Source organism: Thamnophis elegans, chromosome 6 (assembly GCF_009769535.1).
Source record: "Thamnophis elegans isolate rThaEle1 chromosome 6, rThaEle1.pri, whole genome shotgun sequence".
NCBI lineage: Eukaryota > Metazoa > Chordata > Lepidosauria > Squamata > Colubridae > Thamnophis > Thamnophis elegans.
Window position 1 is genome coordinate 54,777,399 of NC_045546.1, and position 24,664 is coordinate 54,802,062.

Genomic DNA, 24,664 nt, shown 5'->3' on the forward strand with positions numbered 1-24,664 from the left:
CCAACAAACTGAATGCAACTTTTTCAAAAAGTGCCTGAGTGACCACTTAACCCTCTACAGCATAATCAATGCAAGCTGTGAAAAGGGTAACACCGTCATAAATTGAAAACATCTCAGAAACCACCAATAGACTATTACATGCACCTGGCATCACCAAGAGCAACTAAAGCTCTAGAAAGCACCCTAAGTAAAGCAAAAGACCCAGCAATGTGGGGGGGGGGGGGACCAGGAATCATCTACAACATACAGTATAAGGACTGTAAGAGCCACTATGTAGGACAAACATGCATGCAGAAGACGAGTAGAGCACATCCATGAACACCAGTTAGCAGTTAGAAGACATGATGAAAACTTTGTAATGTCACAACACATAGACAAACTTAACCATAGTTTCAATTTGGAAACTGAGCATCCTAGACCAAGCCTAGTCCAAAATGCTAGAGAATTCCTGGAATTCAGATTAAGTTGACCATTAGCAGACACATGGAGATTAAAAACATCTATATACCAATCAAGCAAGACAATCAAAAAGACAAAAAGGAAACAAAAAGACCAAAACACTTCTTCACCAGCAATCAATACCTCGATGAACAGAGATTAATAACAAGATTAACACTTTATCAACAACAAGTAAACAATACTCCAATGAAGAAATTACTAGCACAAACAAAATAACAGTAAACAACATCCTAATCAAGGAACCACCCACCACTTCCAGCAACACTGTCAAAGCTTGTATGTAAGCAGAGAGTGAATCCCACTCCCTTCTAACACTGATATTATTTAATTGGGTAATGAAACATCTGCAAGAAAACAGACAAGCTCAGGGAACACCAAACATTGTTTTATTAATGCAAATTTTAAAAAATATGTTAATGTTAATTCTGATTATTATTTAACTTATATAAAGTACTTTCATGAATATACAGTAAAATCATGAAAATGCTCTATTTCTGAGGAAAACAGTCATTGGTTTTAATTTGCCTTACTTGTTCTAATTTCGAGTGCCTGATTTGCTAGTTCTATTTGAGCTCTATTTTTGTTTGGTGAAGGCATGGCAAGAACTAGAAACAAATGACATTTGTCTTGCTTTAGGAATCTTTGAGCCTAATTAAATTAAACTTAGGTCCACTGATTAGTTTCAGGGGAAAAACTCTTTAAGAATTCACATACTTCACATTTTATTAAGAAGTTCCACTTTACAAGTAAACAGATGAAAGACTAAATCTTGAAACCAGCATATTTTCAGCTATGAAGTATCACCACTTCTGTTCAAAGCACAACATTCATATCTGCAGTGGAATATCTGAAATATTTTTCCTGGCCCTAATTTGTTTTAGTTTTCCTGTTATGTTAGAGAAATGTCAAGGCAACAAAATTGCTCAGAATTCCCAGTCAATAAAGCTCCATAAGCTTCTGAAGTCTTTATCTGCTTTAGTATAATTGTTGAATAGCTGAAGTTTTAGCCAACTTCAGCTATTGTCTACAGTTGTTCACTCTCCAGTTTAATTCTCAGATTCACCTGGATTAAAATCTATTATTTTAAAATCAGTCTCTATTTTCAAGCCTCACATTGTGCCTGGAATTATTCCCAGAGAAAACATTTCAAGCACAGGAATAGAAGCTTCAGGATGAAGAACTTTGAGATTTCCAACAGCCTAAAATAATTTAACCTGGACAGATCCAGACCAGCCTTTTAGAGATGTCTAGCTGTGGTGGTTCTCTGATAGAATGGACTTCATTACATCTCAATACTTATTTGAAACCATTAATCATGGAGTCGTCAAATAAGTTTTGTACAGCCATCCTTAATTTGCAGGAGCCATTTTTAATTGTTTTATTTCTGTGTCCATTAGGCAGAACACAGATCTTAACTGTTATTGCTTTTCTTATAATATAGTCTAATATTGGTTTCAAAAAATGCTATCAAATGTTATGCCCATTCCACCCAGAATGCTTTTAAAGAACCAGGATTCAACATCAATTCAGAAGATCAGAACAGTTATTACTGAACTAAAAATCCCAACACTATCAGCCACATGACCAATAATAAAGTATGCTAGAGAATTCATTTGATTCTGGCTGTATGTGTATTAAACTAACCTTTGAAAGAAAATTGTATGTGTTCTAAATAAATTTTTCAAGATATATTACCTTCAGTACTGAAAGATTAACTTAATCGCTTTGTCAGAAACTGTGTGCTATTTGTTCAGAAAGCAGACATTGTACTACCACACATAGTGGTAGCACAAAACTGTTTTTTACTTTTATGAATTTCCTTAGAAAGGATGTAATGGTATAATGTTAAAACACCCAGAGTGTGGTGGTTTGGCTTGTCTGGTTCCTTCAGATGGGGTTTATAAGCCCTTCCCTCACAATACCCTTGGTGCAACTTCTCAAAATCTTTGAAGGAGCTCTTTCTAGTTGCTAATTTTGCTTTTACTCAGGGACCATTTCCCCCATGTATTCTATTCTGGAAGAAGAAAATGGAAACTTCTCCCCCCCCACTATAATGCTTGATAAGGTAAATTCCCTATTACAATGAGATCAGGGATTTCAAAGAACATACAAGATGTTTATTATGTAGTTTAAGATTAAGGAGATAACAGATAAGACAGTGGGAAAAAGAAAAAAGGAAAAGAGTTCTATTGACTTAAACTCACAGTTATCTTCCAGGCACACATAGAACAGATAGAGCAAAACACAACTAAATATTCAAAGAAGTAAACACTTCAGATCAATATCAATTCATTTCATCTATATAAATTAACCAAATATATATGTGTTGAAGCCAGCAGAACAGTTCTCCTGTAATGTTTCCAATGAGTGCTCTTATGTGGGAAGCTAATGAGATTTTGCAGGAGGAAATCTGGGGTGAGAATGAGCAGAGGAGCTGTGGATAGGCTCTGCCACAGCTGGGTTTGATTGCACCACTCAAGGAAGCCCCATAGGGCAGTTCTCCAGATAATCGTGTGTGCTCTGCATGTTGGAAGAGAATTGGCAGAGGGATGTCGCAAGGATATATGGTGGCATACAGGACACCCCAAAAGGCAGAGATGGGGGAAATTATGGGGTTGGGAGAGTTGAAGTGCCTTTCAATTGTAAGTGCAGGCAGGCTGCCAATCACCCAGATTTTGATAACATGACCAAGGGGCACTGGAACACCTATAACTTCAAAGACCAGTTCTAAATCCCTTAATTCAGTGCCCCTAGCTTTGAATGGTCATTGAAAGAATGGTCATAAATCAAGGATTATCTGTACATCAATTCTAGATTTTTAAATTGACCAGGTGTGTCATAGTGCTCCCTTGAATGGAATTTAGTTCATGTGGATGGATGAGAGAGTCACTGAATTTAACAATCATTTGCAGGCAATATTTCCCAGTTGCAAAAACATTATGAGATGATGAAAAATGTTTCCTGCATTTCCAGGTTAGTTAGATTATTTGACAACTTTGCCTCTCTCTATCTGTTATGGGAAAGGACAATGCAGGAATTCCAAGATAGAAAACAAAACTTCTGAGTTGTGGAAATGTTTTGCTATTAATGTTGTCACAATAGTATAGTCTCACAGAGAACATGACAGAAGTAATAGTTCATAAAAAAGGCACATAATAGAAATAATCAATTTAGTTTTAGATAATTTAATAAAACCATTAAAGTCTAGTTTTTTAAAATAAACATTTTTATGACTGGGAAGCAGAAACCCATCAACCATCAATAATTTACAGGTTGACAACAGCTTAACAGCAGGCAGTTGCATGGTTTAGGTGGTTAGTCTTAGTGAAGTATATGTTATTTCCAGCATTATCATCATTATTTTGAATGTTGCATATATACATGAACATATGCAAGTTTTATATACATTTGTACAATATCCTGTCCTCTTTTTGAGATAATGCATTTCTGGCCGGCCTTAAATGAATTGGTTGGATTTAAAATTTGAATTATTAATCCAAACTAATAAAAATGATGGGTTTGTTTGCTTTTTGTGTATAAAATATGTTTAGAAAATATTTCCAATTTTCTTCAATTTCTTTCTTTAAAATAACCAATTAGTGTGATTAATACCAAATACTTATATCCATAAAAGAAGTATTTTGGAAGGTGGTCTCTTTGTCCAGTGTTATCAAATATAAAAAAGGGAAGCAAATCTCACAAAAATATGAGCTTCCTGGTGAAAATTATGATCCTATCTTCTCTGATTTTCCTGCATGTGTAGAAATGAAAATGTGGCATGATATATTTTTAATCCCACAGGATAGTTAGCATTATGGATTTGGGGAATAAGGGAATTGTGTAATAACATATGTTTTCTTATTTTGGAGAAACATACTGCACAGCTTTATGATTTATTATTTAAAGCATTTTACATACATTATGCAATTCTACAAAGATTCAGTGTGAGTTACTAAAAGTATAGAACAAAGTAATTTCAATGCTGTAGGAACCTTTTTTGAATGAGTTTTTTCTCATAGTGGCATTACCACATTTTATCCATTCAGTACCATTACAGGTTTTGGTTTGTCTAAATAGCATATTTTATAAATACTGTACCCATATAATGATAGGTACAATGTGATATAGTGGTTATATTATTAGAGTAGCAGAGAAGATACCCAAATTCTAGTCCACCCTTAGGCGTGGTAACTGACTACATGGTTTTGGGCAAATCATCCCAGACTGGGAAGTTGAAAAATAGCAAGCTAATAACAGTGGACCAACGTAGTGAATTTCAATCTATAATCATCAAGTAGGAGATCTCCAACCTGCAGTGGATTGATTTGGGCTGATAATAAGAATAATGATAATAACTGGGGGAAAAAAAACAATCTTGCTGTATTAGGAAATAAATCGCAACATGCAGAAAAAATAATTCTGCCAACTAGAACTTATGCTAGAAATAAGTTATACCTCCAATAATTCAGACTTGTTGGCTACAGACTAGCAATAGTGATTAAAAATGATTTAAATCAACACCAGTGAATCTTTGCAATATCCTCCTGTGGCCAGTTAAAAAAGAATTGCCTCCTTACTGAGAAGGGGGAATGCTTTAAAATAATGTAACAATGAAATCCAGAACCAAGAGGAAATATTTTCCTCCAAAATCCTGAATATAAGAGCCCCCTTGAAATACCCTTGACAATCATGAGGAGTTCTCTTCTGAGGACCAAACAAAGCCTTGAAAAGTATTCTTACCAATAAGGTGTGTGTGTGTGTTTGTGCGTGTGTGTGTGTTTGAAACAAAATTTCAGAGCTCAGATCACATGAAAGGGCTGGCACGCATAAGATTACTCAGTTGTGGAAAAATATTATTGGGTTTAGTTATGAATAAATTCTTATTCTCACATAGACTTTTTTACCAGTTAGATTTTTAGGATTAGCAGCTCAGCATGGGCATGGTTCCGAAGGCAGGGCCTAAAAACCTTCAGTATTCAGCAGACTGAAAAGTAGAACATTATGCTTTGCTCTGCCATCCAACTCACTAAGAAGGAGTTGTTGTTACTGACAGTCATAAAAATCAGCACTGAATTATTGCTGCCAGATTTTTTTTACCTTTTTGCCAATGCTTTTGTTTGCCTCATTCCTAGAATTAAAATAGATGGAATTAAAATAGATACCTACCTGGCCGATGTGCCTTTGGAACAGCCATGTTTGTCACGCGTCCTCCGTCCTGAGGTTTGGGAGGAGATGCAGTGAATCTGCAAATCCCTGATTCGGATGGGGTGCTTGAGGTTAGGCTGTCTGTGTATTCATTAGTCCCTGCTGTAAGCTGCTCTGATGAGGTGTCTGATATAAAGCATTCTGTGATGGTAAACTTTGCATGTCGCAGCTGCTCTTCCATCTTGGCATGTTCATATGCTCTGGCTAGCTCTTCATATGTGGAGGAGGCACTTTCTGTGGAGACCATGCTGCTTCTTGCTCGATCTAAACAATAAAGAAAAGGCAATCACTTCAGAAGGGAACAATCAGCAAAAACATGGCTTTCTACTGTCTATTCTCATGAGAATTTGCACATCCTTTATAGCATGCCCATACAATACGGCATTCTGTACTATCAGGTTTTGCCAATAGTTTCTTTATTTCTATCATGCAAAATTAGTATTACAGAATGGGAAGAAAAAGGTTTAGTTTGGGATGAAATTATTGCTATTAATTCCATTTTTTCCTTTTTTTGAATGATTTATCTTTTAAGTCAAATTAGTATCTTCAAATGTATTGGATAGAAGGGATAAATGTTAACTCTAAAAAAACACATTGAAAATAATATTTGTCTATATCTATTCCTGATTGTCTCTACATAATTTCATTTAAGTAATATTTTTAAGGAATTGATATTTAACATTGAGGAACTAAAATGACATGGAAGTTTACACCCTCATTTTATTCCAGAACTTCTTTATTATTTTTTGAAAGCTTGTTAATTCATTTCACACATTCATTTTTAATTGGTATTTTGGTCAATTCAAATAGTTTTCTACCAGCTGTGCATCTGAACTTTGGATTCAGCCAAGTTCCAAACAAAATAAGATTGATTTGAACTGATTAGGTAGATGACGAAATGTGCAATGAATTAAATCTGTTCTATTTCAGGGCTTTGATCCAGCAAAAAAGATAAAAATTGAAACTAGATCAAAACCAAGTAGTAAAAGTTATCAGCAGTTCTGAAAGAATCTCTAAATCAAGCAAGCAAGCAAGCAAGCAAAATGTAGTAATCTTTTTTGTCTATATCTGGCTTTATGCCTTTGTAAGATAGGAGCTACAAAATATTCTGAAAAAATTATCTTTAAGTTTGTTTAATTAGGTTAATAATTAAAGAAATGCATTTTAATTTTATTTGTTTGATTTAATCATTTATTTTTCCATGTCAATGAAGTGGTCAGTAGACATGATCTATTTGAGACATGTCCTAAAGCAGTTTGGGGAGGGGGGCTATAAATAAGTCAGACAAAGAGTTTTCAGGAATGGGCAACATACAAATAACATCAGTATGCAAACACTCTTCAGTTTAGTGAATCAGCTCCCAAACTGAATTTTATACAGTAGATAAGAGCATATTCTTAGGATAAAGTACACCAATGAGTGGCTATGGAGATTCTCAGTCATCCAATGAGCCACATCTATTTCAGCAAAGCCTCTAGAGTAGTGCCTCCCTTTTGGGCACCAGGGGCCAATTTGACGGAGGGCGGTTTCCCCTTGGATCTGTGTGTGTGTGGTTTCGGGTGCTGTCTGGATCTCATGTATGCACAGATGGGGCTTAGCTTGCTTGCACAGCAGTTCCTGGCAAGCCATGGACTTGTGCCAGTCCACGGCCGGGGTTGGGAACCCTTACTCTAGAGAACTAGTAGATTCTCTTTATAGACTAGCTGCCAAGTCAAGTCACCAAATACAGTGTTGGCATATAATCGGCTATATCTATACTAATGCTTTCTTGACCTGAAAATGAAATCTAACCTAAAGATGATACCTGTATCTTGCGATGGACTAACACTGTAGCTGTCGCTTTCTTTATCAACAGACCCTGTGGCCCTGGGAGTTGGCAGCCTCCAGTCTGTTGTTAAAGTGTGGGCTGATATTGTAGGATGGGGTCTATTGAGAGTCCATTGGCTAGCATATCTGTTCCGGGCTGTAGGCCCAGCTTTTGCATTCCTTCTTGTTGTAGGATCTGCAATTAAAACCAAGATAATTGCATATTTGATTAATTAATTTATTCAAGGAGCAGAAGAGGAAAAGAAAAAAAAATCATTAATCATAATTATCAGAAATCATATTTTAAAACTAAGTCTTAAAATAAAACTTATAGAGAAACTGATCTATCACTGAATCAGCTAATGTCAACTACTGGCAACAATATATGTAAGTTCAACCAATGTGTGCATCTTTATTCAGTTTCTTTTTAAATATCTCAGCTACAAAGCTAGTAATGACAATCAAATAAATAAAGTAATAGTTGGACATTTATTTTTTTAAAAACAAATTAGAAACAAATAGATCTTGCTGTTTGTTAAATCAACGAATGCGTTTATGGAGACCAAGCTATAGAAGCCCTACCACTCTTCCACAATAAATAATCTAGAATCAATCCTACTGTGTATTTCCCATTTACACACTGAAAAAAATAATATAAAGGTATAGATTTCATGAAAATGGAACATTAAAGAAGCAAATAAATATTTTATTCTTGAATATCTAAGAAGTTGCTGATACCTATAGGCTATAAGAATTGTTCATGATTCATCTCTTCATATCAAAGATTGACAGCTTTTTATTTAAAAGCAATTTTTAACAAAAGTAAACTGTCCATATGTTGCTTAGGTTTTGAAACTACAATAACAGCATAAAAATAAAGATATTCAGCAATAAATGCAGTGTCCCTTTTTTGAGTGAATACAATATGTAGATGAATAGCCGAGCAAAACAAAATAGTATCCTATTTTGTGATATGCTGCACATTTTCCATACTGAAAGTGCAGTGTTTTGTAAACCTCACAGAATCATTGCCAGAATGTGAGGAAATGCTCCAATGATTAATAACTGTATTAAATTTTTATCAAATTGAAAACCTTAGAAGGATAAATCTGCTTACTGAATGAATTACACTTCTATAAAGAGTTTTATAGTTGGAAAACATCCCAACCTTTATAAAATGTATTTGACGTGGTCAAAATTTAACACCTTTTTCTCCAGAACAATATTAAAAATGGTTTAAGAGTTGGCACATCAATTTGTATTGGTAGAAAAAGAAATAAAGAACACAAATTCCAGCTATTAGAAAGGTTTGGCTTTCCTAGAACAATAATGACAACTCAGACAACTAGTTCATAAAGTTTATTAATAAAAAAGACACTGAAGTGTTTGCATAGTTATGGGAAGAGGTAAGGGGTATTTCTCAAAACTACAAGAGACCAACATTGAATATGAATAATGAATAGTTAAAAATAAAGAGAAGCTTGGAGAGGCAGAAAATCTCTTAGCCCTTAGGACTTCTGCATGACTGAGGGCAACATATGCCTCTTTCTCTGTTACTATAAGTATTTTAGTAGTAAGGTTGGCTGCATAGTCAACTAAATATTTAAACTGGATTTGGTATTTTTATCAATCTATTGAATTCTTCCCAAGGACCTAGAATAGGCAGATGTTGATGATTCATGGTGTTAAAGCTTTTGTCGCAGGATTTAAACTGTTCCAAGTAAAACTTTCACAATTGACCGATGATTTATTTGTCAGTGCCAATGGTGTTCAAGTGGTGATCCAGTTGTTTGGGAATTCAGCCCAAGGCACCTACAATTACTGGTACTGACTTTGCTTTCTTTTGCCATCTTTGTTCTATTTCTATTTGTAGGTCTTTCTATTTTGTTATTCTCTCCAGTTCTTTCTCTTCTTTTCTGCTCTCTTCATATACTACCATGTTCACTATCTATACTTTTTTTGTCTTTCTTATCTACAATTGTTAAATCTGGGGTCTCTTTGAATTCTAAATTCCCATAGCATTTTAGCTTCTTCATTTTCTGTGACTTTATTTTATGGTCCTACTAGTTCTTGTTTGCAGGCAAATGTTACTTTTTGCAGATCCTCCAATGCACCATTGTTGCTACCTTATCATGCTATTATTTGTAGTCAGTCTGTGTGATCTTCTAACCAGGTGGTCCCCTGTTTCTTCAGCTTCTTTAGGGAGATAGCATTTGGCATTTGCTGTCTGTTGCTGTCTTCTCAATTCAGGGTTTAGTTGGATCTGTTCTTAAGGCTTGGTCTTGCACAACCAGAATTAGCCCCTCTGTTCTTTCTTCCAATTTCCTGCTCTTTGCCACTGTCAGGTCTGTTTTTTAACCCTAACTCTAACCCTGTTTTCTTCTTTAGCCATTTGATGTACCATGCTCATCTATGTTCCTTGCTAAGTAGACTCTGTCAATATCACTATGTGGATGAAGGGCATGCTTTATCATCATTTAACATTTTTACTCTCTTGATGTATTTACTAATCTTTTTATTTCAGTGTGCTCATTGTTGTCACTTTGAATGATACTCAGATATTTTTAGTGATTGTCTTCATGCAGACTTATGTCATTTTAATATGGATCGTGATTCTTCCAGTTTTCAATATTTTTTCTGATTTGATTTTGAGGGTGGCACAACTGTCCAGTCCAAACTCCACAGCAGTATCTTGGCTGTATATATGGACAGGTGAGCAGCGATTCTACTTCAGTTGGTGTTTTTCATACAGCTTCATATTATTCAGGAGGTAGGATAACCTGACAAATATTTTGATGTTTAATAGACATGGCCTGATTTATTCAGAATTGTTGACAGAGGAATCAGTGCAATGACAAACAGTCTCCTTGAAAGTCTCCTTGAAGGAATCTTTTCTTGATATTAACCTCCCCGCAACTATCACCATTGACTAGCAACCATGTCTTCCATTTTGCCTTTGATTTTTGCACAAAGCTTCAGAGTTTTCTATTGACTTTTGTTATTTCTAGACACTTGATTATCCAATCACGTGGCAGGAAGTTGAACAACTTCTTGTAATCAATCCATGCTACATTCAAGTTAATCTTCCTTCTCTTGCAGTTGTCTAGAATCATCTGATCAATTAAGAGTTGATCTTTTATTCCTCTGCTACTTGAGCCATTTTCTTTCTGCTCGGATCGAAATAACTTGTTTTCACTTAGATGCTGTTGGACTGCATCAGCTACTAATTTGAAAGTAGTTAATAAGCAGGTAATTGATTTTTAGTTTTCAGGTGCTGTCCCTTTTCTTGGATTTTTCATTATCAGGCAGCTTTTGCCAGATGTTAGCCATTGTTCAATTTCTCTCTTGCAGTAGATATTGTTAAACTGCTTGGCAGCAAGTGAGTGCAAATCAATCAGATGGTTTAACCAAAACCCATGCAGTTCATCTTTACCTTGTGCTGACCAATTCCTGATCTTCCTTGCTCTTTTCTCCATCATTTCAGCTGTTATTACAAGTTCTTTTTATTTCATCTTTTTTATTCTTATCACCTCCTTTAATCAGACTGTGTTCCTATTATATACTGGATGGTTATCCCACATCTGTGCCCAGAACTGCAGTTTCTTCCTTGTCAGGTGTTGACTGATTCACTGCAGTCTCTTGAATGATGGATTGGTAGAAACATTCCTGATTGGATTGAAATTGGAGATTCTACCTATAATTTGCAATTCAAGCTATAGATCTGCGGATATTCTTGTTTATAATTATTATTTACTGCTTTATTATTTCCACTGCTTCCTTGATCTTCCTTGTTTCTAGGTGATATTTCCTGATTAGGTATTCTTTGGTCTTTTTCTTCAGCTTCTTTTCTTTCATTATTTTTTGTTTGCTTACATCTGAGGTTAGCTTGCTAGTCTTATTTTCCAACATGATCTTCCATTCTGGTGATACACTGTTTGGCTATTTTTCTTCTTTGTTGATTTTGCAGCCTGGGTATTCAGTTATAACTGCAGCTATGCTGTACATAAGTTGGTTTGTTTCTTGCGGCGAGCTTCCGCTTATACTTGATATTGCAGTATTGCCATATTTTAATGCTTGTGCTAGCTATTTCTTTGGAACAACCTTCAGTGCAGGCTGCCTTATCCTATTATTTTATGCTATTCTAGAGGTTCAGTTATTCTTTCTTAAAGTTCTTCTATTTATTTAGTTAGAGTGCTTTGTTCTTTTTGGGACAGAGGAGAGGGTGCCTAGTTTTGGAATGAAAACAATTTAATGGCTGTGCTGGTTCCTCTACTGCCAACTCTCCCTGATTTGCCTCTACAGCCTGAGTTATTTCTGGCAAGGTTTTGATTTCTTTGCTCTGGATATGCCTTTGCAATTCTTCTGTTCCTGCTTCTGCTTCTGCATATCATATTATAAATCAACATCCATTCTGTTATTTCTGATTATGGATGTTGTTCTTTCCAAAACTGTACATTCATTTAAACATCCTCTTCTTGTTGAACTTGATCTGTAATAGCAGATAATTATTTCTTTGTTTTCAATCTCTGTATATTAGCTAAGAGTAAACACCTTATCTTTCAGTAGTTCTGCAGCTGCTGGTCTGGTTGCTCAGCCAACAGTTCTGAGTCCTTTTGCCCATTTTTCATCAGATTCCAGAAACTCCAGCATCTCCAGCAGTATATGTTGCTGTAATGTATGTCTCATTGGTTTTTTTATGGGAGAGACACTCTTTGTCTGACTCGTCTGGTGAGACCTGTCCATTATATTTGACTCTCTAGCATATCTCTCAGAGCACATAAAGCCTAGAATCATATGAAGGTGGTGCCTCACTGGGGGATCAAGGTAGTGCCTTTCTAGTATTAATATTGGTATTATTTTATCTCCAAATATGGCAGTGATTATTACTTGGTGGGTATATCCAGTGCTTATTTTATTTTTTAATATTTTAAGAAGCTTCAAAATGTTTTCATTAATATTGGAAACTGATTATACCAAATTTTATTTAAAAAATAATGTCAATCTAGCAATAGGCTGCTGATTTTCAGCAAGATGCTCTTAGAGGGCTCTGGTGCTCCACACAACCCAAAAGTTGGCTATACTAGCACTAGAGTAATAATTGTCTTTGCATAACTTTTAAGAAAAATAATTAACACATAAAGTATGCAAAAGAAAAAGGAAACAATTTATCTCAAACTAAGTAAACATATATCCAGTCTTCCTCTGAACTATAGTATATCCCAAAACACTTTGTCTGTAAATTCTAGACAAATTTTGAAGTTTTGTACAATACACAATCACTTTTCTCCCTCCTGCCACAGAGATGTTATTCAAATGACTTGGTTTCCTTCTAGACATCTGTACATTTTGCTCTGGAATTTTACCATAGTGCAAAGACTACAACATGATTTTTTTCATTTTTTAAATATTCCACTGAAAAAGTTTTTCATACTTGTTCCTGGTCTGGCATCAGAAACATCCACCAGTGGCCCAGTGGCTTGTGAGACTGACTGATAATGTACTGTATGAGTAACTGTCAATGATTTCTGTTTTGATGTCTCTCCAAAATCAGCATCAGTTAGCAAGACTGTAGATCTGTCATCTGTGGGAAAGAAAATACATGTTTTGATGTGTTATTTTGACTAAAAGAATTAAGAATGTATTTATTTTTCATTATCTTACTGTATAAAATAACCAATGGACACTTTCAACAATCTAATTAATGTTGTCTGACTTTTCTAAAATCTGGAACTAGTTGAAAAACACAACAAATTTTTGATTAAATTTTTATTTAGTTCCCAGTAAGTTTAAAATCAAATATCGATTCCTTTTTTATATCTGAATCAACCCATATATACTGTATATTTGTGTTATCTAATACTTAGGGTAACCACAAGAAAATATGATTACATTATCCATTATGTCATGAGTTAAATTAATGCTGTGTAATATAAGTTACAAAAAAGAAAACACAAAGTTGTACATGTTGTGCCTTCTTATTCAAAGAAGAAACTAAATATGAACTTGATTCCCTCTTTTTTGTGGACTCCCTGAGATATTGGAATACTGCTATCATGTCACCCCTACTCCTTCTTTTGATTAAACTAGACATACCCAATTATAGCAATCATTCTTTATATGTTTTAGCCTCCAGGCCCCTAATCATCTTTGTTGCTCTTCTCTGCACTCTTTTTAGAGTCTCCACATCTTTTTTACATCGTGGCAACCAAAACTGGATGCAGTATTCCAAGTGTGGCCTTACCAAGGCATTATAAAGTGGTATCAACACTTCACGTGATCTTGATTCTATCCCTCTGTTTATGCAGCCTAGAATTGTGCTGGCTTTTTTGGCAGCTGCAGCACACTGCTGGCTCATATTTAAATAATTGTCCACTAGGACTCCAAGATCCCTCTCACAGTTACTACTATTGAGCAAGGTACCACATATACTGTACCTGTGCATTTTGTTTTTCTTGCTTAAATGAAGAACCTTACTTTTTTCACTGTTGAATTTCATTTTAGATAGTGTCCAATGTTCAAGTCTGTCAACATTGTGGCAAACTTCATTTCTTCCCCAGATTGTGTATAGACACAATCCTAATAAGTTTTTTGGGGGGAGGGCTGTTATTTTAATTAACATGCATATTAGTAACATATCCTGAAAAATAATGGGAACTAAGGATTACTGAGACCCAATCTGGCATAGTGGTTAAGACCAGAAATGGGGAAACTATGAGTTCTAATCAGACACAAAGCCAGCTAGATAATCTTGGGCCAGTCTCTCTCTCAGCCCTAGGGTGACGAAGGCAATGGCAAAGTATTGCTGAAAAATCTGACCAAGATAATTTCAGGGCCTAGACCAGTCAGTCACCAAGACTCAAAAACTAGACTCAAGGACACACTCACACAAAAGATAACTTGAAGTAATTCCAAATTAATTTGAGAAAAGTTCAAACTTAATTGGATGTGACTCAGAACTGAAAACAGCAGGAGTTGTCTGGCCCACCCTAATCATTTATTTAATTAATTATTACACCTATTTAGCTTTGGAACTCTTGGTCTGCTACTACCATTTCCATACTAAGAAGTAAGATTAAAACCATCCTATATATCTCCTGCATTCCTGAAATAAATATAATACCAACAAGGATACAAGAGCATTATAAAAAAGATAAAGGGCTGTTCAAACACAATGCAGGTATATAGAAATAGATGCAGTATATTACACAATATACTTGTTACAAGGTTGAAAAAAAAAGTACTGCTATGATTGGAGTCAGCTTTTCTACTTCAAAAGGCACTTTAGCAATACTTGGACTTGAGCAGAGCAACTACCTGCGCTCCGTTACTGTTGCCAGCTTTTACTAAGAAACAGGCGATAGAGAAAATGATGGATCAAATATCAGTGTTAACAACAGCCTCCTCTTACCAGTTTTCTTAAAGAAGTATCTGACTTCTTTAAGAAGATGCCCAATCTATGTTTTGTTCCACATCTTTCCCAATTACTGGCTTTTTGGACATTATACCCTGATAACAGGAAAAGGCGAATGGCTCCCTTCATTATCTTTTCTGGGTATGATTAATATATTTTTGCCATCAAATATGTGTGGAATATTCACAAAAATATCATACTACCTCCCTAGTTTAACTTAGTTCACTTTTCTGATGGAGCTTCAGCACATGCACAGAGTCTGTATATGTGATACACCAAAACTGAGAAGGTTTGCATGGTTTTTTCCCCCCTTACTTCATCCCATAAAAAATTAATTTAAAAGGAAAGTTGAAAGGCTTTACAGCTTTCTTGCATGTTGCATGGATGTGAACAGTTTCCCATGAATTATTCTTAAATCTAAATTGCTTTACGTTGCAATCTTATTGCATGATTGCTTGCACTGAACATAGCAGAATGTATTTCTGAGTAAGCATAAATAGAATTGTATATGAAAAATGTTATGTCACTCTTTACTGCTCACCAACAATCAAAAGCAGAACATATTAATTGTGGTGATTTTTCCCAAGTTGCAACAAATTATATTTTAAAAATACACAAAGGTATAGGTCTTGGGTTATATAAATCAAGCTAATGAGGTTAATGACAGCTTACCAATGGTTTCCATTGTATCTCTCTCTTCAATGAGAAGCTGAGCTCTGGGAATATCTATATGCATCCGGAGTGTCTGTTGCTGCTTGTTAAGGGTATCCGATGTCCTTGTGTTCTTGCTAAGTATTCAGGAAAGTACAAGCAAATTTAACTAAAAGGGGATATATACTTTAAAAACAAAATACAATAAAGTGCCATTATTTTAAATGAATTAAAGCTCTCCTGACAGAAATCCCCTGCCCTTCCCAGATAAAAACATAGATCCACTTTCTACTCTCAAATCAGGGTGAGCAGAGGAGGATACAGAAAATGGTGATAAATTTACTCTTTTCCTCCTCTCTGCTTCACTTAGATTTGCTAACAATAGATAAAGTATAGAAATAACATCTTCTAAAAGTTGATATTTATTCAACTCTTCTATGTTTTACAGTAGCTGCAGTAGCAACACTATGTAAAAAATATTTCTGCATTGATTTCAAATAACTGATAAAACATACAACCAAAATGATTACATTCTTATTTTAAAATTATGTTTAGCATAAGCTATCTTTTAGGGAGGAAATATAAAAATGCAACCTGGGCAATAAAAGTGTAGTAGAATATTTAATTGATTTACAGTGTATGTTAAATGTATCCACAGAATTATATTTATGTATAAAAGAATTAGCAGGAACATAAAATGGGTGAGTTTCACAGAATTGCAGAGAATGTTTGAAAATATTGCAAGGGTTTATCTTACAGAATTTGTTAAGAAATTAGAATTAAGTTGTCTACAATAACTGTCCTTCGAAGGCTGTGATTGTGAACCTATGGCAGGCATGCCACAGATGGCACATGGAGCCATCTCTGCGGGCATGTGAGCCGTTGCCCAGGTCAGCTCCACTGCGTCTCCCACCAGCCAGCTGATTTTCAGGTCTCTGCTGGGAGAGGTGTATGGATGCACGGGGGTGGCGTGGGGGGTCCCGTGCACATGTGTGAGGGTGGGGGAATGTGGCAATCCCCCACATCCCATTTTTGGTTCCAGGAGGCTTCAGGGAGGCCTGCTAGCACCAAAATGGAGGATGGAGGGGTGCATCCCTCTACCCCCCATTTTGGTGCTAGCAGGCCACCCTGAAGCCTCCTAGGATTAAAAATGAGGGGTGGGGGTGTGACACCCCCCAAACCCCCTGTTTTCGGTCCCAGGAGGCTTCAGGGAGGCCTACTAGCACCAAAACAGGGGCTGTGCGTGCATGTGGGGAGGGGCAGGAGCAGAGGTGGGTTCCTACCAGTTCGCACCAGTTCGGTAGAACCGGTTCGTCAAATCTACCGAACTGGTTAGAAGAGGTTCCACCAGTGGACCCGGAAAGCAGGCCACACCTACAGAAGTGGTTCCAAATTTTTTTGAAACCCACCACTGGGCAGGAGGGAGCCCGGGGGTATCACATGCACATGCATGGGGGCAGAGCCTGCAAGGGGGGCATTGAATTATGGGTGTCATGACACACATGCACGCTATTAGCACCCAGGGCAAAAAGATTGACCATCACTGTTCTAAGGACTTAAATGCAATTTTAATGTGGTTGAAAAATACCAACTTTTTAAGGAACAATCAAATTATCTGTATTTAACCAATCAAATAAATATAATTCATTTTACATTGAATTATATTAAATTACATTCAATTTTTATTCAGGTTACATTTAATATTGGCTCTATTAGCCTTGCTCACTAACTACTCCTCTCAGTGCAGAAAAAGATGTGCATCCTTGCTGAGGATTATGATTAAAAGATTCTTTTCTCATTCTGAAATGTGTAAATAGGATGTTCCCAATGGAGGTACACATTTTGAACTAGTTCCAAGGCCTTGACTCATGAATTCCATTTTTTAAAATTAATGGCTGAATTCTGCTTTTTTACTATCCTTACCTCATAAGCATTTCAGCCAAACTTTTTGCATCTGAAAGAAAAAAAAGCAGGAGAAATAGGACATTATGTAAACAGCTACCATAATTAGTACTTACATTTGCGTATAATCCCCAAACAATCTAATACAGTTACCAGATAGAAGCTTTCATCTTGGTTGAAAGAGACTGGATGTGGGAGAGCAACCTGAATATTTAATCCTATAACTGAATTGCTATTAATGGGGAGGTAAAAGAGCTTTGGATCAGGTGAAATTAGACACCACATAAGTATGGGTGTAGGAAACAGTATTTTTTGTTGGCAATGTGGCCTACTCACTTCAATGGACATAACTGCACTGTATGTATGTATGTATGTATGTATGTATGTAATATATATATATATATATATATATATATATATATATATATATATATATATATATATATTTTTCCTATATATAAATATGTATCTGTATGTATGTATATGTGTTTGTGTATTATATTATATATAAATATATATATGAAATGTGTGTATCCTATATCTATGTTATGTTATGTAATGTATATATATACACACAGGGATACAAACAAAAAGAAGAGAATTTAAGGAATAAATATCACTTAATAAATATGTAATCACACTGAAGGCTGATATTATGAATTCTTGTTTACTTATTAACAAACAAGTTTAATTATTTATAACAATTTTCTTATGACCATCTGCTACAACTGCAATAGAAGGTAAGAAATTTGTATCAATTTTACTAATGTACATTATTCAAGTTTATTTTCATACTTTAATTTTTATAATACATTGTTCTGAAAGCTACTTTTTACATTTAATTGTTCATGACATTTTACTAATTAAGAAAGTATAATTTTAATTATGACCAAAAATACTTATAGAGTCATCAGATTTTTTATTATCATTGGAGGGCAGTCATTGTTGAGTGAATGACCTTCAGATTTCAGCACTAACATTTAACATTCATGCTTGAATAAACACTATTCCAGAGTTCATACACAATGCACTACAACAAACTGTGCACGTGTTAGAACTGTCATATTAAAATACAAAAACCAGATTTTTTTTTGCCAGCAACCGATGTGAGTCTAACATAAGTCACAGGAACAATACATATTGTTAAGGATGCTGACTGTTTAATTAAAACTAAGGAATTTAAGTGATAATGTGCTGCTTTTGTAATTAAGAATTGCAGTTGGGGCGGGGAAACTGAGGAGGAGCTTTGTTAATCTAAAACAGAAGACACTTTCAATTCATATATCTTAAAAATAAACTTGCTTATGACCTACATTGCTCAAAACAGTGTAATGTCAGAAGCCATGTTGCATAAACCAAGGTGTAAGGGAAAAAATATGAGGAAAGATGTTTCAAGATCTAAGGCAGAGTAAATCATAGAAGCAGATCAAGGAGTGAGAGGATTTGACACACGTACAAGATAGCCCACTCCAGAGTCAGAATAAATCTGAATTCAAAAAGAACAATATGGCAAAGAATTGTTATCAAAGTCAAACCCAACCCTTGTTCTAGGAACTTTAATTAGGAGGGATTATTTTATTTTTGCTAGCTCATAATAGTTTTAAGACAATAGTTAATTAAGGTTTGTTAATTCATCACTATCAGACAGATTAACCAATTTTGCAGGATTCCTATTGATTAGTGATTTCCTTCTGCTGGCTCAAAGACTATTTTCCTACAATGGGCTGGCAGTCTCTTAGGTTCATGCCTTCTTTCTCTTCCTCTGAAGTATACATGAATACAAGTGATCTAGGTTCCATATAATGCTAAACCATAATAGATAGGATTTAGAGGTGGGTTGATCCCGGTTTGGCCCAGATCGGGTGAACAGGTAGTTGCGGCGGCAGAAGGCTCCGCCACCCACCTGGACAGTTCTGTGTATGCGCAGAAGCATCACGGACGTGGGAGTACACCCGAACCGGTAGTAAAAAAATTGGCAACCCACTACTGATAGAATTCACCGAACTTCCTAAGCCAAAAACAAACAAATTAACTTATGATTAGCATAATGATCTATGATCAATTCAAAACAGTGGTGTGTTGCCAATTCTTTTGCTACCATTTTGGGCATGCTCCTGCATGCGCTTGCGTGTGCAGAAATGTCCAGGCAGGTGGATAGAGCCTCCCGCGCTGCTACTACCAGTTCGCCCGATCTGGGCCAAACCAGGAGCAACCAACCTCTGATTCAAAAGCTTGCTCCCTAATTAATATTTACCTATATAGAGATAAAGCCACTATCCATAGAGCATACATGGAGCGAGCTACCCTTTTTTATCCAACATCTAAGATACGAATAATCTAAACTTTTACTGGATATGACATATTTAGAACACAGAATATAAAGTTATTGTCAACTCCGGTAACGATGTCCACAAAGAAGCAGCACAATCAAGAACTTAGACATGTTGGAATATTAAATTTAACTATACAATCAACTTCTTGTACTATGTAAAGGAGATACTGCTCTTGTTGGAAAGACAAAATTATGAGACCCAGCTGCTATCTTTGCTTTTGCTTATTAGAATCTTGCCAGTTATTATTTTGAACCTTTCTGGGATATATTCTCTTGGGAAATTAACAGAACTCCTGCAGCTTTCACTGCAGTTCTACCATATTCAGCAACATGGTCAGTTTATTTTATAGTAGCTGTTTGCATGAACTACCTTTGGAGACAAAAAATATAGTTTTTGTAGCAGTTGGAACCTAGGTTAAATCATCTACTCTGTCCACTTCCCCAATCAACACTGTAATTTTCTTGTTCTTCTGAAAAGCAATCCTTTTGTGCCTCAGATAGTGTTGGCTGTAAAAACTAAGAGGAAGAAAGATAGGACTAAAACTGAATCATCACCAGTCAAGCTAAGCTATACATGAAAAACAAATATATCAAAATAAATCTTAGCAATCTCTAAATATTTGCTAGCAGCAATATATATATATAATATAATATATATATAATATATATATATATATATATATATATATATATATATATATATATATATATATATATATATATATACACTGAACTTGCAACCTTTTCATCTACAAATAATAAAACAAAAACAAAAACGAAACGAAACAAAAAAGGGAAGAATTTTCATGCATAACTACTATTAAAATAATCTGAAATAGCAAATTGATCACGACTTTTTAAAGTAATGTCATGAGAATCAGTGGTATAATCTGCATATTCCTAAAGGATCCTTTTTATACAGACAATCCTCAACTTACAGCCATTCATTTAATGACTGTTTGAAGCCATGGCTTTGAAAAAGTGATTTATGACCTTCCTTGCACTTATGACCAATTGTAGAATCCCTGCAATCATGTGATTTGGGAGCTTAGCAACCAGTCTGTATTTACGACAGCTGCAGCATCCCAGGGTCCCAATCATTAGGGATTTGCTTTCTGACAATGGCCAAAGAAGTTGTAAAACTCAGGTGTGTCTCACTTAATGAGCACATACTGTGAAATCTAGGCCTGCCTTAATCATGAAAACCAGGCGGGACTTTGGACTACTCTTTCTCAGATTAATCCACCTCACAGGGTTGTTGTTGGGAAAATAGGTGGCAGGAGTATTAGAAAGTTCACTGCTTTGAGTTATACAGCATATAAAAAGGCAGGATGAATATATAATAATAATAGTAACAACAAACAGTAAACAATAATGCAACTCTTATAACATTAATAAAAAGAACATATTTAAAGAATTTAGAGATTTATCTTGGCATGTAATATAATAAACATGTAATGTTCAGAGTTATAGAATGTAGTACAGGTAATCCTCGACTTATGACCACAGTTGAGACTGGAACTTCAATCACTAAAATCTTCTACTTTCTAGGCCTGCACCTTTACCAATAATACACCAAACACTGTCTTATGGGAAACAGCACTCTCACCATTTCTGTAATATGAAAACCAGCTTTTAATTTATTCTATTATGTGTAAATCTGCACATCTTTATATAGAAAGTACAAAACATGTAAGGCAATAATTGAAGTTGATTCTTACCTCTGAGTCTTTTCAGTCTCTGTTCCCTCCGTCTCCTTCTTACAACCAGCAGAAGCACAAAAAGCAGCAAGACCCCAACCAAGATACAGGAAATAGTCACCAGCATCTTTAGCCCTTCATTGGTTGCCAGACCTTCCTCACTTTGGACAACTGATTTAATGAGTGGAGGGATTGTACCTGGAAACAGTGTCATGACATTAGATGCCTATCAACGAAGAGAAAAGGTTGGTTTTTTAAGTGACTACGGTGCACAGAAGCTGACCGGTATGTTCCTAAGAGGTTCAATTTATTAGGAAAGCTTCATCATTTTAGCTTTGCATTATTTTGAGGCAAACTGCTACCAATTTTTTGCATTTGAAAGGAGAGACAAATTTATTGCCATGAAAAATCCTGGTTTTCTTCATAAAACCACAAGTTTCCTTACAGAAATTGTAGGGAACAAAACATAGTATGCCTTTCAAGCATAAGAATTAAATTCCAGCCAGAAAAAATATTATAGGAGTTATGATATATACCTCTTATGTGAGGCAAGCATTACTAACTCCTACTAAAAATCACAATTCAAAGGGTGGGGGGGGAGTGAATTTTGGAACTTAGTAAATAGAGAAAACTAGGAAGGTTGCAAAACCTTAATAATCTGATCTCTGCAATGAAAACTTATTAAAGTGTTTGAAATTTGCACAGCCAATGGAATTTTGGGACTTTTTAAAAAGAGTTTTTTGTATACTCAAAAGTCACAATTATTGAGTGTACTGGAATGTAGGCAGACAATTATGTGGAGTGTGATTTGACATTTCAGGACCATGCCATAGGCATGTCACACGGATACTACTGAGAAGACTGCTTGCTCAACAAATGGGCACGGTCAATACCCTAGTCACAAAACACCAATTTACCAATCATTTTATTTGATCCACAACATCTATCCTACCATCAAGATAACCTCTACTAATCCACATCTCTTCTTACCTTTTAGGGAATAACTGGATACTATTCCAGGCAAAAGAAACCATCTACTATTTTTATTTTCAAAGGCACTAAGTCTTATTGTCAAGAAAGATATTACTAGATTTTGATTCTTTTCTTGTAACTTTCTATTACTGCTATTTTATTCAAAATAACCTTAACAAAGTCAAATATAATGGAAAATTCAGTGACTACTAAGGAAGGTTCCCAGACTTACTGATTCTGAAGGGAACCATTTAGCCTGCTCTCACCGTAACATAGTCATTTTCTTTTTTCAAGCATTTCTGATTGTTTTATCTTATTTCCCTTTTATTGTTTAATACATTTTAAGATGCATAGGCAGGAAAGGATAGGTCAGTAGTTGAAAGAGCTGACATATATGCCCTGTGAGCCTAATCTGAACTTTTCTTTAACAGATCTGACAACTAATTTATGTAGAGTGAAATCCCTTTGGAAATGTGGCTGGCACTTTGCTACTTTTCTAAAATTTAAATAGCTAAACCATTAGCAAATCTATGCTTAGTATGGATCATCCAATAGCACTGATTGCTATACATTACTAAAAGCTAATTCACATCATATTTTGAATCTACATAAAAGCTAGCAGTAGATTTAAGTTCACTCATGTAACCATGGATGCTCTAATTAGCTATTTTTGACCATCACCTTTTAGACTCAACCTGAAATTTGTAGCCACAAATGAGGATGGCTTTTTTCATTTTTAGGGCCATTTTAAGGAAAGGGTGTACATTTTTCAACCATGTCTTAAATTCTTAAATGTATATGCACATCTAAATGATAGTTTTCACTGGGCAGGAATAGATCAGCACCAGTACAAATTCAACTAATAAACTGTCGGCAAATAGATAAGAGAACTAAGATGAGGGTTTAGATGAGAAGCAGTTTTTTTTCAGAGGCTATTCTCAAGCAATGGTTCTTAACTTGTGATTGTGGACCAACTACTTGAAAAGGAAAGCATAAATGATATTTGTTAAGTAACAAAATAAAAATTATTTTTAAAAATGTCCAGAATCTCAAGAAATGACTAAATCTTGTAAAATTTTGGCATCAGAAATTGTCATATGGGAATAAACGAATCTTATGAAAAAACTGTCATTTCCATTGTTTAAGAAGAATAAAAATTTTTAAATCAGACACCACACATTATAATTAAGTGGTGCTGTATGGGAGTAATAAGCCATGATGTCTGTATATTGTTAACTGTGACTTGTGTGGCGATCTTCAAAAAATGTCAGTGATATGATCTACACGAAAGAGAAGGTTGGGAACCACTGAGATAGATAAATGATCTGCTTCATAAAGGCTACAGCTCTTTGGACAACACATTCTTTACACACAAAATATTCCAGACTGAATTCTGAATTCACATCGTATCTTTTGAAGCCCTGAAGTCAGCCAGTAGAGAAAATGGAAGGATCATGCATATCTTCATAAAGGTTCTAAGTGAAATATTAGCTACAAGTTACTTTTAAGAGGCCCCTGTTCTTTTAAAAGTGAAGATATGTGTCTATTAAGAATTAGCATTTTTCAAGATTTGTTCAAAGTCAGACTCTGGTATCTCTTGTTCCCAAGAGATACCAGAGTCGGGATATGGAATAATAGTGTGGAGTCAAAAGTATTTCTGATTCAGTTCAACAAGGGTACATAAATAAATCCTTCTATCTAGTAAAAAGTAAAACCTGTGATCAAAATGTAGACAAACTAAGCCAAGCCTAAATGTTGACACTACAGGGTTCATTTTCAAAGTGTGGGGAGAAGAAGGGAAATTAAGGCTGAAGCATGTGAAAAAAGTAAAGCAGAAAGTTTCAAGAACAAATCTGTAGCTACTCACTTTTACTCTCTATGTTTATTCTTAAAATTCAAAAGCAAGCCAAGGAAGAAGGCCTAATATTTTCTAACATCTGTGCCAGAATTAATATTTTGGGTGCTTCAAGGGTGAAGTGTTGTTTAATTAGAGCAAGAACATAGAAGAAGCAATAAAAAGTTGTTGGTGATCCTAAAGGAACACAAAAGTATCCTACTTGTACCTTGAACTGTACTGCTTAGCAAGCTCCCTGAAAAACCTGATATAAATTCAGCCGCTCCATGTAAAAATATTTCAATAAGATGGAATAAGATAAGGTGGAATTTCAGGCTGCAAACATCATTACTGTTCCCTTTACTACACACAAGTGAAATATTGCAAAACAA

At 35.3% G+C, this 24,664-nt stretch overlaps 1 protein-coding gene across 1 annotated transcript in view; it reads right to left on the reverse strand.

The window, feature by feature from the left end:
• Positions 1-24,664, reverse strand: part of DSCAM (DS cell adhesion molecule) — a 320,316-nt gene that overhangs the window by 22,163 nt on the left and 273,489 nt on the right. Inside the window, 6 exon segments of the mRNA XM_032219921.1 lie at positions 5,626-5,928; positions 7,469-7,666; positions 12,902-13,051; positions 15,554-15,669; positions 17,456-17,486; positions 21,488-21,664. Coding sequence (XP_032075812.1) covers positions 5,626-5,928; positions 7,469-7,666; positions 12,902-13,051; positions 15,554-15,669; positions 17,456-17,486; positions 21,488-21,664 — 975 coding nt within the window.